This window comes from Callorhinus ursinus, unplaced genomic scaffold, assembly GCF_003265705.2.
Source record: "Callorhinus ursinus isolate GAN/ISIS: 27379988/994484 unplaced genomic scaffold, GSC_fseal_2.0 scaffold1, whole genome shotgun sequence".
NCBI classification, from domain to species: domain Eukaryota; kingdom Metazoa; phylum Chordata; class Mammalia; order Carnivora; family Otariidae; genus Callorhinus; species Callorhinus ursinus.
This window is the reverse complement of record NW_027397063.1, coordinates 71,986,266-72,002,496: the sequence shown is the minus strand read 5'-3', so window position 1 is coordinate 72,002,496 and position 16,231 is coordinate 71,986,266. Positions and strand designations below refer to the sequence as shown.

At 40.7% G+C, this 16,231-nt stretch overlaps 1 protein-coding gene across 12 annotated transcripts in view; it reads left to right on the top strand.

Moving 5' to 3' along the window:
- MAP3K13 (mitogen-activated protein kinase kinase kinase 13) overlaps positions 1-16,231 on the top strand; it is a 169,572-nt gene that overhangs the window by 105,877 nt on the left and 47,464 nt on the right. For 9 of the 12 annotated variants that reach the window (XM_073896045.1, XM_073896026.1, XM_073896035.1 and 6 more), the window contains one exon: positions 14,061-14,620. In XM_073896045.1, coding sequence (XP_073752146.1) covers positions 14,146-14,620 — 475 coding nt within the window. In that variant the 5' untranslated portion in view covers positions 14,061-14,145. Of the gene's footprint in view, positions 1-5,323; positions 5,354-6,283; positions 6,500-6,938; positions 7,066-14,060; positions 14,621-16,231 lie in introns of those variants that run through there. The other 3 variants (XM_073896050.1, XM_073896057.1, XM_073896064.1) reach the window with 3 other exon arrangements.

The following is a 16,231-nucleotide window of genomic DNA, read 5'->3' as shown; positions in this document are numbered from 1 at the left end:
ACCTAGTCTACAAAGGAAGATGCCGGTGACATAGTAAACAAGTGTAGTTACTGTGTATATTAAGATCATGATACTTATGAGAAATAAGTATTAATTATGTGTTTATTGTCAACATCAGAGTACTAACTTGTGCTACTCATGCTATCTTCTAGTGAGAGGATTATTGGGATTCTTCAAATTAGATCCTTTTCTTTTTTTCCAAACTAGACGAGGCATAGACACAAAAATGGTCAAAGGGGATTCAGGGCCTGGGCCAATGAATAGTGAGGTCAAATCCTGCAGGACAGGCCATTGCTTATTTCTGGGCTAAGTTGCTCTACTTAACCCCTTGGAAATAAACGTCTTTTCATAATAAAATGGAAATAGCCATCCTTTGGGACAACTTTAAGGTTTCCTTTTTCCGTGGTTATAGCCCTGAAAAAACCAAGGACAAATCTGTTTTAATATTCTCTGTACAGCCACGGAAACCATTAACAAAATGAAAAGGCAGCCTACTGGATGGGAAAAGATGTTTGCAAATGATATATCTGATAAGGGGTTAATATCCAAAATATGTAAAGAACCTATATAACTTAACACCCCCCACCAAAAAAAGCCAAACAATCTGATTTTAAAAAGGGCAGAGGACCTGAATAGACATTTTTCCAAAGAGGACCTGCAGATAGCCAATAGACACATGAAAATATGCTCAACATCACTAATCAACAGGGAAATGCAAATCAAGACCACAATGAGATATCACCTCACACCTGTCAGAATGGCTAGACTCAAAAAGATAAGAAACAACAGCTGTTGGCAAGGATGTGGAGAAAAAGGAACCCTCTTGCACTGTTGGTGGGAATGTAAATTGGTGCAGCCACTGTGGAAAACAGTATGGAGGTTCCTCAAAGAGTTAAAAACAGAAATACCATACAATCCAGTAATTCCACTACTGGGTATTTACCCAAAGAAAATGAAAACACTATTTCAAAAAGATATATGCTCCCCTGTTTATTGTATAATTATTTACAATAGCCAAGATATGGAAGCAGCCTAAGTGTCCATCGATTAAATGAATGGATAAAGAAGATATGGTGTGTGTGTGTGTATGTATATATGTATTTATATGTATGTACACACACACACACACACACACACACACAGGAATATTGCTCAGACATTAAAAAAAGGATGAGATCTTGCCATTTGCAGCAATGTGGATGGACCTGAGGGTATTATGCTAAGTGAAATAAGTCAGACAGAGAAAGACAAATACCATATGATTTCACTTACATATAGAATCTAAAAAACAGGGCGCCTGGGTGGCTCAGTCGTTAAACGTCTGCCTTTGGCTCAGGTCATGATCCCAGGGTCCTGGGATCGAGCCCCGCATCGGGCTCCCTGCTCCGTGGGAAGCCTGCTTCTCCCTCTCCCACTCCCCCTGCTTGTGTTCCCTCTCTTGCTGTGTCTCTCTCTGTCAAATAAATAAATAAATAATCTTTAAAAAAAATCTAAAAAACAAAACAAAAAAAAAGCAGAAACAGACTCATAAATACAGAGAACAAATTGATGGTTGCCAGAAATGGGGGGGGGGATGGACAAGATGGGTGAAGGGGAGTGGGAGATACAGACTTTCAGTTATGGAATGAATAAATCATGGGGATGAAAGGCACAGCATGGGGAATAGAGTCCCTGGGACTGTAATAGTGCTGCTCGGTGACAGATGGTGACTACACTTGTGAGCACAGCATAACATATAGACTTGTCCAATCACTATGTCGTACACCTGAAACTAATGTAACATTGTGTGTCAACTATACTTCCATTTTAAAAAGATAAATAATAATAAAGTATATGTTCTGACAGATGGCCCCATCACTTTGACCAAACTTCCCTCTTCATCTTTCCCTCGGTCCTCCAAGTATTTCCCACTCGCTTACCCCAGCGTTTACAAATCCCCTGGCTTCTTGTTTCAGGGGAGTGGAGTTCAGTCTCTCTACCCTATTGCAATCATTTTGACAAAAGTCCTCCTTGCCTTTTTAACTGTTAAAATTAAGGTAAATTTTAAAATAAAGTATTATGTTCTCATTTGATCTTACTCCTTTAATTTTATAGATATTATTAATAAAGCGTATACTCTCTTCCTTAAAATGTTTATTAATTTAAAACATAAGTAGCAAACTTTTATTGAGTGCTTTCTCTGTGCCGGGTGATATGTCAAGCACTCTGCCAGTGTCCTCTCATTTGTCCTCATTATAACCCCATGAGGTCGATCCCCCTATATTATCCCAGTTTTTGATCATGGAAACTGAGACACACAAAGATCAGAAAGGAGCCTTCCCACTGACAGAATCAGTATTAGGACCCAGAGAGTTTGAGTTCACTCATTTTACTACAGTGTTGAAATGATCACTGAAGGACTATTTTTTATGATTTTTCTAAGTTTGTGGGACATTGCTGTTGAGTTCTCTAGACCCAGAGGTACACCAAACTTTTTAGACTTTGCCCTGGAGATCAAGTCTTCCTAAGGAGAGTGAAGGCAAGTTGCCTGAAGGTAGGAAGGCTCCTGGAAGGTGGGGGATGCAGGAGTGGGGTTAGGCAGTTCCCTGAAAGGCAGAGCGCCTTTGTGTGTGCATAACACAATGTGGAAACATGCAGATCTCTAGGGAAGAACATTCCATAATCTCCCTTGGGACCACGGTTCTCCTGTGGTTCTCCTATGTTCTCACTACCCTTTTGTTTAAAGCCTAAGCCGTCTTTTCCTAGAGATATTTTCTTGAATCAATAAAATTAACTCCTAATTTAACATTGCAATGTTGGAAGCATGGGAATTAGTTTTTTCTCCCAAGTATCAGAATGATGTAACATTAATACTCTCCCAAATGTTATAGCTACCTACAGCCTTCCTTGTTATTTCCTAATTTAGATAAAACCTGGAATGTAAAGGGCGCCTGGGTGGCTCAGTTGGTTAAGCGACTGCCTTCGGCTCAGGTCATGATCCTGGAGTCCCGGGATCGAGTCCCACATCGGGCTCCCTGCTCGGCAGGGAGTCTGCTTCTCCCTCTGACCCTCTTCCCTCTCGTGCTGTCTATCTCTCATTCTCTCTCTCTCAAATAATAAATAAAATCTTAAAAAAGAAACCTGGAATGTAAAAATAGCTGGTATAATTAAAGACAAAGGAATTTAAATATGAAAAAGAAGTTGCATACATTTGGGCTTTTCCTCTCCTGTTTTCACAATCTTACTTTTGCTCTTTTGACCCCATATCTCTCTGTTTATTGATTCCTTGTGTCTTCATTTATAATTTCAAATGAATGTTAAAAGCTCAGTGCATCTCAATTTCTAAGTGTATTGATCTCCCTCCTCTTACCGTTTTTCTCATTTTCCTACTTTCCTTAAGAAAAATTTGTCTTCCGTTTGCCCTTCCTCTCATGTCCCTTGATTTCACGTGTATATTGAGCATATTGACATACGTCTTTTTATTCTAGTTTTTCTAGTTAAAGATTTGGAGAGCTAACAGGCATTGAGGAATCAGTGTGTACTGGCTGTGTTATATATATGCATGATCTCCTGTAATTGTCTATTCTATGAATTGGGATCTGTTGTTATCACCAGTTATAGATAGAATGACATTGAGTTGGAGAGTGAAGGGCAACTTAATGAGGGGGATTTGAATCCAGGTCTTTCTTCCTGCAGTCCTTTCCCTCCTATCCTCTCACAGTATCGCTCTCCATATAACGAAGGCCATGGGAGGTTCTAAATGGGTTGATTTGGGCTATCATGCACGCTTTAAAATTATTTCCCAATTGAAAAAATAATCTTAATTTTAAATAATAGTTTTAAAATGATTTCAATTGTCATTTCAATTGTTCTCCTGAACTACTCACGTTTTTTACACTAGGCTTCCCAACAATGTCCTTAACATTTCATGCGATCTTTCCTATATGCAAAAGCAGTAAAGTTGGCTCATTAGTCTGTGTGTTTAAAGCAGCAGATATTTGGATTGAAAACTTCTGATTAAGTAATGCATGCTAATAATAGAAATTTGGGGAGGGGCATCTGGGTGGCTCAGTCGGTTAAGGGTCTGACTCTTGATTTCGGTTCAGGTCATGATCTCAGGGTCCTGAGATTGAGCCCTGAGTCGGGACTCCATGCTCAGTGGGGAATCTGCTTCTCTCTCTCTCTCTCCTCCTCTCCATCTGCCCCTCCCCAACCCTCAAGCTCATTTTCTCTCTCTCTCAAAACAAATAAGTCTTTAAAAAAAAAAAGAAAATTGGGGAAATATAGAAAATTTAAAAGAACAACAGTGATAACTACTGTTGACATTTTAAACCTATTTTCTTATGTTCTTGGAATACATATATGATTATTTTTATATTTATTAATATTTCTATATGTAAAGGCATATATATCTGTGTCTTATTATTTAAGACATTTTAAGTGCACTTATTTAGTTATTGATTTGCTTCATATGGCAAGTCAGATTTAGGTCAAAATGTTGATTCTATTCTGGAATATTTGTACTTACAATAGTTCATGTTATTTATTAAAGTTTTATGGAGTTATAGAGAAATCATTCCTGGTCAAGAAATAAAGCATTTGAGGTATGTAGCATTTAGCACTTAAGGTATATTGGGAGCCTTACAGATTGCTATTTCTTGATAAGTTTATAGTCTACAACTTTGAAAATAAAGCATCTTTTTTTCATTTTACAACCTACATAAAGGGGCGCCTGGGTGGCTCAGTCAGTTAAGCATCCAACTCTTGATCTCAGCTCAGGTATTGATCTCAGGGTCATGAGTTCAAGCCCCGTGTTGGGCCCCCACTGTGTGGCTGAGCCTCGTTTGCCTTCCGTCCAGTCAGCTGCAATGGCTCACTTTGCCCCTTGCGGGCCAGGTTTGGTCTCAGTGCTGTTAAGGGCCTGTCTGAGGCCGCTGTGGGCTTGTAGTTGGGCAGTGTCAGCAGTCAGACCGGGTACCTGCCCTCTCAACCCATTTGCCCAGGTCACATTAGGCCGCAGGACACTCTCCCTGTATTGTCCCTTGAGAAACTTTCATTGGTGGGCAGGCCCTGCAGACAAACCAGATACCTGCCTCCAATCCTTCTGCCCCAGGGCGGCAGTGACCCTGAACTGCAGGGCTCTCTCCGTATGCTGCCTTTGAGAGGTTTTTGTGGGTGGGCAAGGCTGGTAGTTAGATCAGGGCACTGTCTCCACACTACCAGTTATAAGGTTTGCCTGCCTCGGCTGCAGTGGACCTGGTGTGTGTGGTTCTTTTCCTCTCTCCCCAGGGCAGGAGTCACTTTGGAGTGGTGCTGGTCCCTGCTGGGGCTGCTTGCTGGATGAGATGGGGCTGGAGCTGCTTCGGAGGGATGTGTAGGCCACTCTTTTGATCTGATTGTAAATCACATACTTAGGATTTTTTAATTCCATTAGAAAAAGCTGTCTAATTTTTTTTTTTTAAGTTCAAATCAAGACCTCTCAGTGACAGACCTCTGTCCTGGGAAGATCAATATATGTTATTACTATGAACAAGTAGCTTAATCCCAGTTTTAAAATGGACTGATGCTCTAATAGCAGAAGTCTCTCTTATGCTCTAGATACTGTTATATGAATTTAGAGATGGCAGAGTTGTATTCATTGTAAAGCAAGAAAATGCCAAGTGAAAAGAAGATAGCTTGGGAAGATCTTAGCACCACACAAGAAATCTCAACACTAATTCTTAATTTGTAATTTTATTCAATTTTAGTCACACTGAAAACTTTATCTATGGGGTAAAATTTTCCAAAATCTTTGGTTTACACATATTTATGATAGAAAACTCGAAAACGGATCTATTATAAAATTACCCTTTATTAACAACTTGGGAAAATTTATATTATAGAATAAAGCACAAGAATTCAAGGGCTATTTGGCCACGTTGCCTCTCCCATCCCTTTTCCTCTGTGCTGAATCCATTTGGGCACAAAGCCAAGGTAATTTCCAGAAATTGGCAGTGCCCTGGCAAATGCACAGCTGCCATTGTCTCCAACCCTTGCTTACTAATTTTGCACAAACCACTTCCTCCTCTTGAGACTGAGAAATTCAAAGGGCAAGGGAGGTGTGCCTGGAGGGCACTACCTTGAGCTCCTGGTAGATTCAGGAGCCCCTAAGGATGGCAGCAGCATCACGTCCCCTGCCACCCTCCCCAGAGAGCTTCCTGCCGATAAAAGTGGCATTCCAAACACACCCTTGTACCGTCCTGCTCTTGCTTAGCTTTTTCCATTTGACTCTCGATGTTTAAAAACTTTGCCTCATTTTTTTCAGTTCCCTTCTAATAGATACTAGTTCTGACTTCTCATGAATCAAAAGATCCAAACCGTCAGTTGCCACGAGGGTACCGGAGCCAAATCTGGGCAGGGAGAGAGGAGCAGAGAGGGCAAAAGACAGAGCAAGGATGGTGGGGCTGCCTCTGTTCCTTGTTTCCACGTACCAGCTTCTTCACTGTGCAGTGACAGTGTGTGGGTGTACACATACACACAGGTAAAATTTAGATATTTTTATCCTCCCACACTCTTCTTAAATGTAGTCAGCTCTGATCATATTTTAAGAGAGTCATGGGGATGGTTTTTTTTTCCCTTTGTTCTTGTGCCTCTCCATCTCTCTGCCTTTGTTGGTGGAGATTGGACCTGATATTCTTGGTGGGCAGAGGGAAGCCTCTGGGACTACACACATCTTGAGACATGCTTCGAGGTGTCTCTTGCTCTGCCCCCTCCCAGAGCACAGCTGAGTTGCCAGTAGCTGGATGGCCTTTTACTGCTCTGTTGACTGGTGCAGTCACCCCGCTAGGTGGGTGCTTGTGCTTCCTTGGGAGTAGCTCTAGGGCATCTAGAATAACACTGCGAATTGCTATTGTTTTTTCATCAGTGGTCATGATATCATAGCTATTTGTTTCTCTTTGTCCGCATAAACAAACAACCAGACCAGGGAAAGAGTGTAGCATGAGGAAGGAGGACTCATCCCAGCTCTGCTGCTGATTAGCTGTTGTATCGAGCAAGTCGGCAATATCCTATGAATTTGAATTTGGACACATGAATGTCATCTCAGAGGTAAAGCAAGTGGGTTGGACTATAGTCCTTGATAGACATTCCTTGATAAATACCAAACCGAGTGTGATGAGTGTGCTGAAATCCTCTTCCTTTAACTCATTCCCAGTGCCAGTGGGCACACCTCTACTTCATGTGCATCCTTAACCTCTTAGAAAGGGGTAGAGATTACAAAACAAACTCGTGTTTTTCTAGTTTTTTGGTATGAGCCCATTCCAATATGGTGTCATTAGGAAGAAACTCAGGATAAAGATGGACAAAATGGAAATTTACCTGGAATTAACATAAAGTCCTGTAGTTTGATTCAAAGAACAAATTGCACAAATAGGTGTTTGGCTGAAATTCACATACACTTTTAGGTATTTGCATTATCCTCAAGTTTGATGTGAGCCAAAAGCGTAATGTACGCCCTGTGCTGTACAGGGTAACCGCGAGTCCCAAGAGCAAAGGCAGATTGGAAATAACTGCTGAGGCAGTGGCCAGGTCAGACAGGATCAAGTCAGCAGTCCTAAAAGACCTCAGGCAGAGCAACGTAAGAGAGGCCAAAGGCAAGGGAACTCAAGGTTGTGGCAGGAGATCAGCCAGGAAAGCAAACGAAGGGATCAGTAGTGTCAAAGCTGAGAGATCAGCTTAAAAGGAATGGGTTGGGGAGGATGGGGTGAGGGAAATGGGGGTCAATTCAGCAAATAGCTGTTGCTGTAACAGAGGGCTCCAGCTATTATTATTATCTGTTCTTTACCCTCCCTCCAGCCTTTTATTCCCAGGCAGCTTCCTAGCCCCTAAATTTCTGCATGCTCTAGAATTTCAGTCCCCCCAACCTAACCTCATCCCACCCAACTTCATCTCTCTGATTTGTTTAAAAGGAAAAATCATCTGCATTATTTCATAAGGTTTCAGAGCCCATATATGAAGGTAAGGCATTACTGTTACTGCTCCCAACATTAGCTGGCTAATTTCATTATTTCTGAGTTACCAGCCTTCTCACACATGCCCTGGTGGTTTCTGCTTGCCTCTTCTAATGCTCTTAGCCTCCCTGACTTCCTTTCTTTTTATTTTATTTTATTTTTTTAATTTTATTTTGTTTTGTTAATCACCATATATTACATCATTAGTTTTTGATGTAGTGTTCCATGATTCATTATTTGCATATAACACCCAGTGCTCCATTCAATAAGTGTCCACTTTAATACCCATCACCAGGCTAACCCATCCCCCCACCCCCCTCCCCGCTAGAACCCTCAGTTTGTTTCTCAGAGTCCATAGTCTCTCATGGTTCGTCTCCCCCTCCAATTTCCCCCCCTTCATTTTTCCCTTCTTGCTATCTTCTTTTTTTTTTTTTTTTGGAACATATAATGTATTATTTGTTTCAGAGGTAGAGGTCTGTGATTCATCAGTCTTACACAATTCACAGCACTCACCATAGCACGTACCCTCCCCAATGTCTATCACCCAGCCACCCCCTCCCTCCCACCCCCCACCACTCCAGCAACCCTCAGTTTCTTTCCTGAGATTAAGAATTCCTCGTATCGGTGAGATCATATGATACATGTCTGTCTCTGATTGACTTATTTCGCTTAGCATAATACCCTCTAGTTCCAGCCACATCATTGCAAATGACAAGATTTCGGTTTTTTTGATGGCTGCATAATATTCCATTGTATATATATACCACATCTTCTTTATCCATTCATCTGCTGATGGACATCTTGGCTCTTTCCATAGTTTGGCTATTGTAGACATTGCTGCTATAAACGTTGGAGTGCACGTACCCCTTCGCGTCACTATATTTGTATCTTTGGGGTAAATACCCAGTAGTGCAATTGCTGGGTCGTACAGTAGCTCTATTTTCAATTTTTTGAGGAACCTCCATACTGTTTTCCAGAGGGGTTGCACCAGCTTGCATTCCCACCAACAGTGTAGGAGGGTTCCCCTTTCTCCGCATCCCGCCAACATCTGTCGTTTCCTGACTTGTTAATTTTAGCCATTCTGACTGGTGTGAGGTGGTATCTCACTGAGGTTTTGATTTGATGCCGAGCGATGTTTGGGCACTTTTTCTTGTGTCTGTTGGCCATTTGGATGTCTTCTTTGGAAAAATGTCTGTCCATGTCTTCTGCCCATTTCTTGATTGGATTATTTGTTCTTTGGGTGTTGAGTTTGATAAGTTCTTTATAGATTTTGGATACTAGCCCTTTATCTGATATGTCCTTTGCAAATATCTTCTCCCATTCTGTAGGTTGTCTTTTGGTTTTGTTGACTGTTTCTTTTGCTGTGCAGAAGCTTTTTATTTTGATGAAGTCCCAAGAGTTCATTTTTGCCCTTGCTTCCCTTGCCTTTGGCGATGTTTCTAGGAAGAAGTTGCTGTGGCTGAGGTCGAAGAGGTTGCTGCCTGTGTTCTCCTCTAGGATTTTGATGGACTCCTGTCTCACATTTAGGTCTTTCATCATTTTGAGTCTATTTTTGTGTGTGGTATAAGGAAATGGTCCAGTTTCATTTTTCTGCATGTGGCTGCTTGACTTCCTTTCTTCTGTGGGTCTCAAATCATCTTCCTTTCAGAGGTTCATCTCAAATCCTACCTCTTTCATTCAGCCTGAGTGAACTACTCTAGTCCCCATTACTGTTTGCCCTCTGCACAGCTCTGTATAACAGAACACAGCACATTTGTCATGGGGGGAAGGGAGAGGAGGAGGCAATTCCTTCCATGTAATTATTAACTCCTTAAGTAGTTTATAAGCTTTGAAAGGAAGGAACCGTGTCTTACAGAGACTACATGTGTCGGTAAGAGAGAGAGTTTTGGAATTAGAAAAAATAATCTGGTATTCAATCTTGGCTCCATGACCTTTAGCAAAATACCTCTCTGTAGACCTCAGTTTTTGTGAAGACTAGGCATAATGATTCCATGCCCTGACTTCCTTGCCACAGGGATCAAGATCATAGCCCACAGGGGCGCCTGGGTGGCTCAGTCGGTTAAGTGACTGCCTTCGGCTCGGGTCATAATCCTGGAGTCCTGGGATCGAGTCCCACATCGGGCTCCTGGCTTGGCAAGGAGCCTGTTTCTCCCTCTGACCCTCTCCCCTCTCATGCTGTTTCTCACTCTCTCTCTCTCTCAAATAAATAAATAAAATCTTTAAAAAAAATCATAGCCCACAGCACTTTATTAACCTGTGAAGCACTCTAAGGAAGCAAGGGGTTATTATAAGAGGTGCTATGGTGTTATAAAAAAGGCAAGGGAATTTGGGGATCTGAATTTTGAGTTATATTTGTATTTCTGCTCTACCACTTACCCAGTTTATGACCTTAAAAAGTTTTTTATTTCTTTGTAAAATGAGAATGGCACTATTACAAGGATTATAGTGCTGGTGCTGACTTACACACCAATTTGTAAGAGCCAATTGAAACTTTGCAAGTAGGTTACTAAACTATTATTAGCTTGAAATCTGCCATGGTGGGAGTATTTATACCAGAGAAATCAGTAAACACTACAAATCAGAGTGTCCTGGTGGGTTTTTTTTTTTCTTCCTTTTTTTGGTTTTGTTTTCTGCAGAGCTGTTTTACCAGTATATTGCTGATTATGCATGCTGGTCTATGTAAGTTGTAAGACACTTTGTCTCATTTATCATTAGAAGTAGTAATTGTAACAGTAATGCTTTGTATCCACAGAACTTAGCTTAGTGCAAAGCACAGCTCCTAGTATCTATTTAATAAGTATATTTTTAATTTAACTTGGGTTCACCCTTGTATTATTTTGATACTTCTGCCCTGAGCTAAAGGAGCACTCCCATCCCATCCTCCCAAATCCCTCTCTACAAAGTGTCTTTTTAAAATCAGGTAACATAAATAAAAGCCTGGTACAGTGCATTAACACACACAATAGGACTTGAACCCTCCATCTCTCTAACTGAGCTAAATACCTTTTTTCCAAGCCTTTCTTTCTTCTGATATTTCCTATTTCAGTTAATGATATTGCCCATCTATCCGTTATCCCAAGTAAGTTATCTGAAAGTCTTCTTCTCTTTTCCCTTTTCCTTACCCACACCCAGGTCTAATCAATCACTAGACCTTGCGTATTCTACCTCTTCAGTCTTTCCCCTCCTCCTCATTACCACTGCTCCTGCCTTGGTTCAGGCCCTCATCATTCCCACTTGAACTCTTCCTCCTAAGTGACATCTTGACTTTCAGTGTTTCCCCTTCAATCCAACCTCTACTTCTATGGATGTAATTTTAAATTACAAATTTGAGGGGCGCCTAGGGGGCTCAGTCAGTTAAGTGTCTGCCTTCGGCTCAGGTCATGATCCCGGGGTCCTGATCCGGGGATCAGCCCTGCGTCACATGGGGCTTCCTGCTCAGCAGGGAGTCTCTTCCTTCTGCCCCTTCCCCCGCGTGCATGCATGCGTGCTCTCTCAAAATCTTTTAAAAATAAATAAATTAATTAAAAATTTGGCCAAATCACTCCCTCGATTAAAATTTCTTAATGGCTTTCTATTGTCTTGAGGATAAAAATCCAAAAACTTTAGTTTGTCATCTGGGTCCACCACATTCTGACCTTTGGCTGCCTTTTATAAGAGTTATCTCCTGCTGCTCCCCAATACTTCCTGCAATGTCTAGTCTCACTTTTACCTGGTTTACCCTCCAACCCAACCAACATTTCCTCTATGACTTCTCTGGACGTATTTGATGTTTATTTTTCTGAGCTCCTGTAGCACCTTGGTCATGTCTGTGTACCCTATATCTAACCATGTGGCTCTTATTATCAATTGGTCTTTCCCTCTAGATTGTAAGTTCCTATAGAGTAGAAGCCTATGTACCATTCATTAATTCCTAACACATTGTGTAGCATATAATAGGAGCTCAATACATATTTACATGAATGAATGAGACTTCAAAGGATAGGGTGTTTTCATTGGTTCATTCATACAAGCTACTCATAGGGTATGGCAATGAAAAAAAAACGCTTAAAATTTGGATCTCAGTAATTCAGATGAGAAATTAATAACATAGGGGTAGTTTCTTTTTATCCATAACCCCCAATCTGGGATACTATACCCCGTCACCTTCAGGATAAAATCCAAGCCTTTTCGCCTAGCATACAAATCTTCTTACAAAATGGTCCCTGACTGTCTTTTTTTTTTTTTTTTTAGAAAATTTTTAAAAGATTTTATGTGTTCATTTGAGAAAGAGTGTGAGAGAGAAAGAGAACACAAGCAGGGGGAGAGGCAGACAGGGAGAGAGAAGCAGAGTCCCCACGGAGCCCGACATGGGGCTCTATCCCCCGACATAGAGATCATGACCTGAGCCGAAGGCAGAGGTTTAACCATCTGAGCCACCCAAGTGCCCCTGGTTCCTGACTTTCTCTCCTTTCTTATCTTTCTCTCTATATATGCATATAACCCTACATTCCAGCCACTTCGGTTGGTCATATATTCCATAGTCTTTCATGCATCCTTGCCCTTGTTCATACTTTCTCCACATCTGTGGTATCCTCTCCCTCTTCTCTCGCTCACCCCTTTCCTGCCAACCCGATGAGGTTCTACACTTCTAACACTGATCAATAGTTACCACCTCTGGGCAGCTAGCCCTGAAAGTATCCCTCCCTCTTCTGTGCTCGCAGAGCACTTGGTTGATTCATGATAAGCACTGTACTGTCAGTCATTGTTGGTCTGTTTCTTGCCCCCTCTATAAAGTGAGATTCTCTTTATACCCTGGTTCCTATTAAACATATTCTAAATGTTTAATTCAGAGTGAAGGAAGAAATAACTATTATGTAGGGATTTGTAAAGAAAGTAAATTTCTGACATACAATGAATAAATATAAGATTAAATTTGCACGAACTGGCCAATCTAGACAATTCCATGTCTTTATTTTCAGAGGTTGGGTGGCCCTGAGAAATTGGTGCTAATGGACAGATCAGAAGCAAAGAATAAGTTTAAAGCACTGGGGCTTAGTTTGTTGCCCCAGATTTGGTGCATTACAGTAAAAAACAGATTTTATATCTTAGGAATTTGTGTTGTCACATACACAAGACATTTACCTACATGACTTAATGAATACCTTAGGAAGTAAAACAATGCCCCAGGAGAAAAAACACTAAAGAAAAAAGAAAAAATATGAGCAGGATGTTGTTCCTAATAAAACAGTGCTTATCAAGACATCTAATTTCTCTTTGGGAAGGGAAACATTTTTTTTAATATTTTTTAATATTTATCAGTCTGTTTAGGCTGCTGTAACAAAAATACCATAGACTAGATGGCTCAGACAACAAATACATATTTCTCACAGTTCTAGAGGCTGGGAAGTCCAAGATCAAGGCACTGGCATATTTGACATGTCTGTGAGGGCTCCGCCCTTATGACCTAATCACTTTCCAAAGGCCCCACTTCCAAATACTATCACATTGGGGATTGGGTTTCAGCATATGAATTTTGGAGCTAGGGGACAGAACCCCATTCACTCTATAGCAACATATTAATGCAGAATGCTTGGAAGAAACCCCTCCCAAATCTAACCACCTAGACCTAACCGTAGTTAATAGTGAACAATAGTTAATTCTTGGGATATATTCTTCCAGTGTTTTTTCTTGTGTATGTGTCCGTGTGTCCTTTCCAGTAAAAGGTGGGGGCTGGGTGAAACAGGTGATGGGGATTAAGGAGGACACTTGTGATGAGCACCAGGTAATGTATGGAAGTGTCGAATCACTATATTGTCCCCTGATACTAATATTACACTGTATGTTCACTGGAATTTAAAAACTAAAAAATTGTAAGAGTTTATGTTGTATATATTGTTCTAACCTATTTTTTATATTAACATGTCATGAACGTTTTCTCAGGTTCGTAAATACTCTTTTACAACATGATCTGTAATTGCTGCATAGTATTCCACCATTTGGATGTATACCGACGTTCAACCAACCCCCATTTTTCAGTGTTTTTGTTATAAACAGAAGTGCGGTAGTGTGGGTGACTAAAAGAAGGGTGATCTCATGTCCTCCTATCTTCCCCAGGTTTTGGAGCCCTCTCTTCCATCAGAATTCTGTCCCAATAATCCTCTGAGTGTCATCTCAGGACCCTGGGCACACTCATGGCACCATGGCCAACCCTCAGGAGCCCCTGAGCTGCTCCTCTTCCTCACACTTACCCTCGAGTGAAAGCAGAAACTCCAACGGACTCCAAGATGAACTCACACCTGTGGGGAGCCACCCATCACCCAAGCTCCTTAAGGACCAGCAGGAAAAGAGGGTGGTACAAACAGAGCTGACCGAGAGCATGAACTGCCCCATCACCACAACAGTGTTGACAAGCGTGAGTGAGGATTCCAGGGACCAGTTTGAGAACAGCGTTCTTCAGCTAAGGGAACAAGATGAATCAGAGATGGCCATGTCTCAGGGGAACAGCAACACCATGGATGGAGAGAGCACAAGTGGAACTGAAGACATCAAGATTCAGTTCAGCAGGTCGGGCAGCGGCAGTGGTGGGTTTCTGGAAGGACTGTTTGGATGCTTAAGGCCTGTCTGGAATATCATTGGCAAGGCATATTCCACTGATTACAAATTACAGCAGCAAGGTAAGGTAGAGTGTGGACCTGGGAAATAGTCCCTGTGTAGACACATCACCACCATTCACTGGATAACCTTTGACTAAAACCCTAGTGCCCGATGAATACCCTATACCAATTTCCTATAAACCTTCTGACTGGAACAGATTCACATTTGGTTGGTCTTTTCTGGCCAAAGCCCATCTTTTGGAGCTGTCCAGTCTAGGGGTGTCAAGTAGAGTACATAGAAGACAATCTACAGTGTTAATGAGGAAGAAAATGTTAGAGCTCCTGTTCCTTGTATCATCATTTTAAGTTTCTATTTTCATGCATGTTTTCATATATATTTGGTATTTTAATAAAGTTGTGCAGATACATAACTTATAAATAAATCACCTAGTGCATGTTTACAAATTTTTTTTTATTGAAAGTTCATGCAATCAAAAAGTCTGATGGCCACTGGATTAACTCAAAACCAGACAGATGCCACATGGTTCTCTGCCTAAAGCTTGTGCCCTGGTTTAGCTTGTAGTAAAAAGGAATCATTTTCTTACAGCCCAGGCACCGAAAGCTCACATTGTGAGGAAAGAACAAATACACAACCAATCTTGAGAAGCATTATTATGTCTAGATCCCACAGCTTTTTAAAAAGTAAATTAACTCCCATCACGGTGTAACATGCATATTCATATATACCAATTCAAGCATTATGCTTCTGAAGGAAAGAGAACACATGGCCCTAGTGTTCTTTATAACTTCATTTATATTCTTTAAAAGAATTTTTTTCTTCCTGATAGCAAAAGTAATATATGAGGTTAGGTTGGAATATACAGGTAAGTTTCCCCCCAAAGTAAAAATATTTATCTATGATCCTTAGTCTTCACTATTAATGTTTTTGGTATATATTATGTTAGTCTTATTACGTGTGTGTGCTTTAAAAAAAAAGAAAAAACAGAGTCAAACTATTTCATTATGCCTTTTCGCTTCACATTTTGAACATTTCCCATATCATGAAATAGATTTCTTTAAGCAATCCTCTATTCCTTGGCAATTTGTTATTTTTAGTGATCATATGCTATACTGCAATGAACATCTGTTTATTACTTAATTTTCACACATACCCTTAGTTATGTCTGTGATCATTCTTATTATATCTTTGATTTCCTTAAGATAAGTTCTTAGAAGACAAATGGTTGAGTTAAAATGGTTCATGCCTTTTTAAGGCTTTTGATACATATATTTGTAGCCTTATGTAAATGATTCCATTGTTAACAGTTCTCTCATCAAGAAATTTTGGAAAGGACCAGAAATGTAGACCAGAAATGAGATTCTGTCTTATTTCCTTTATATCTGAATGTTGGACTCTGTGACCCTCTCTTAAAAATATATTCACTTTGGGGCGCCTGGATGGCTCAGTCGGTTGAGCATCTGACTTTGGCTCAGCTCATTATCTGGGAGTCCTGGGATCAAGCCCCACATCGGGGAGCCTGCTTCTCCCTCTCCCTCTGCCCACCCCCTGCTCGTGAGCTCTTTATCTCAAGTAAATAAATAAAATTCTTTTTAAAAATTAAATATATATATATATATACATATATTCATATCTTTCAGTCGAGACTGTTGACAGCTTTTCCACAACAGCCT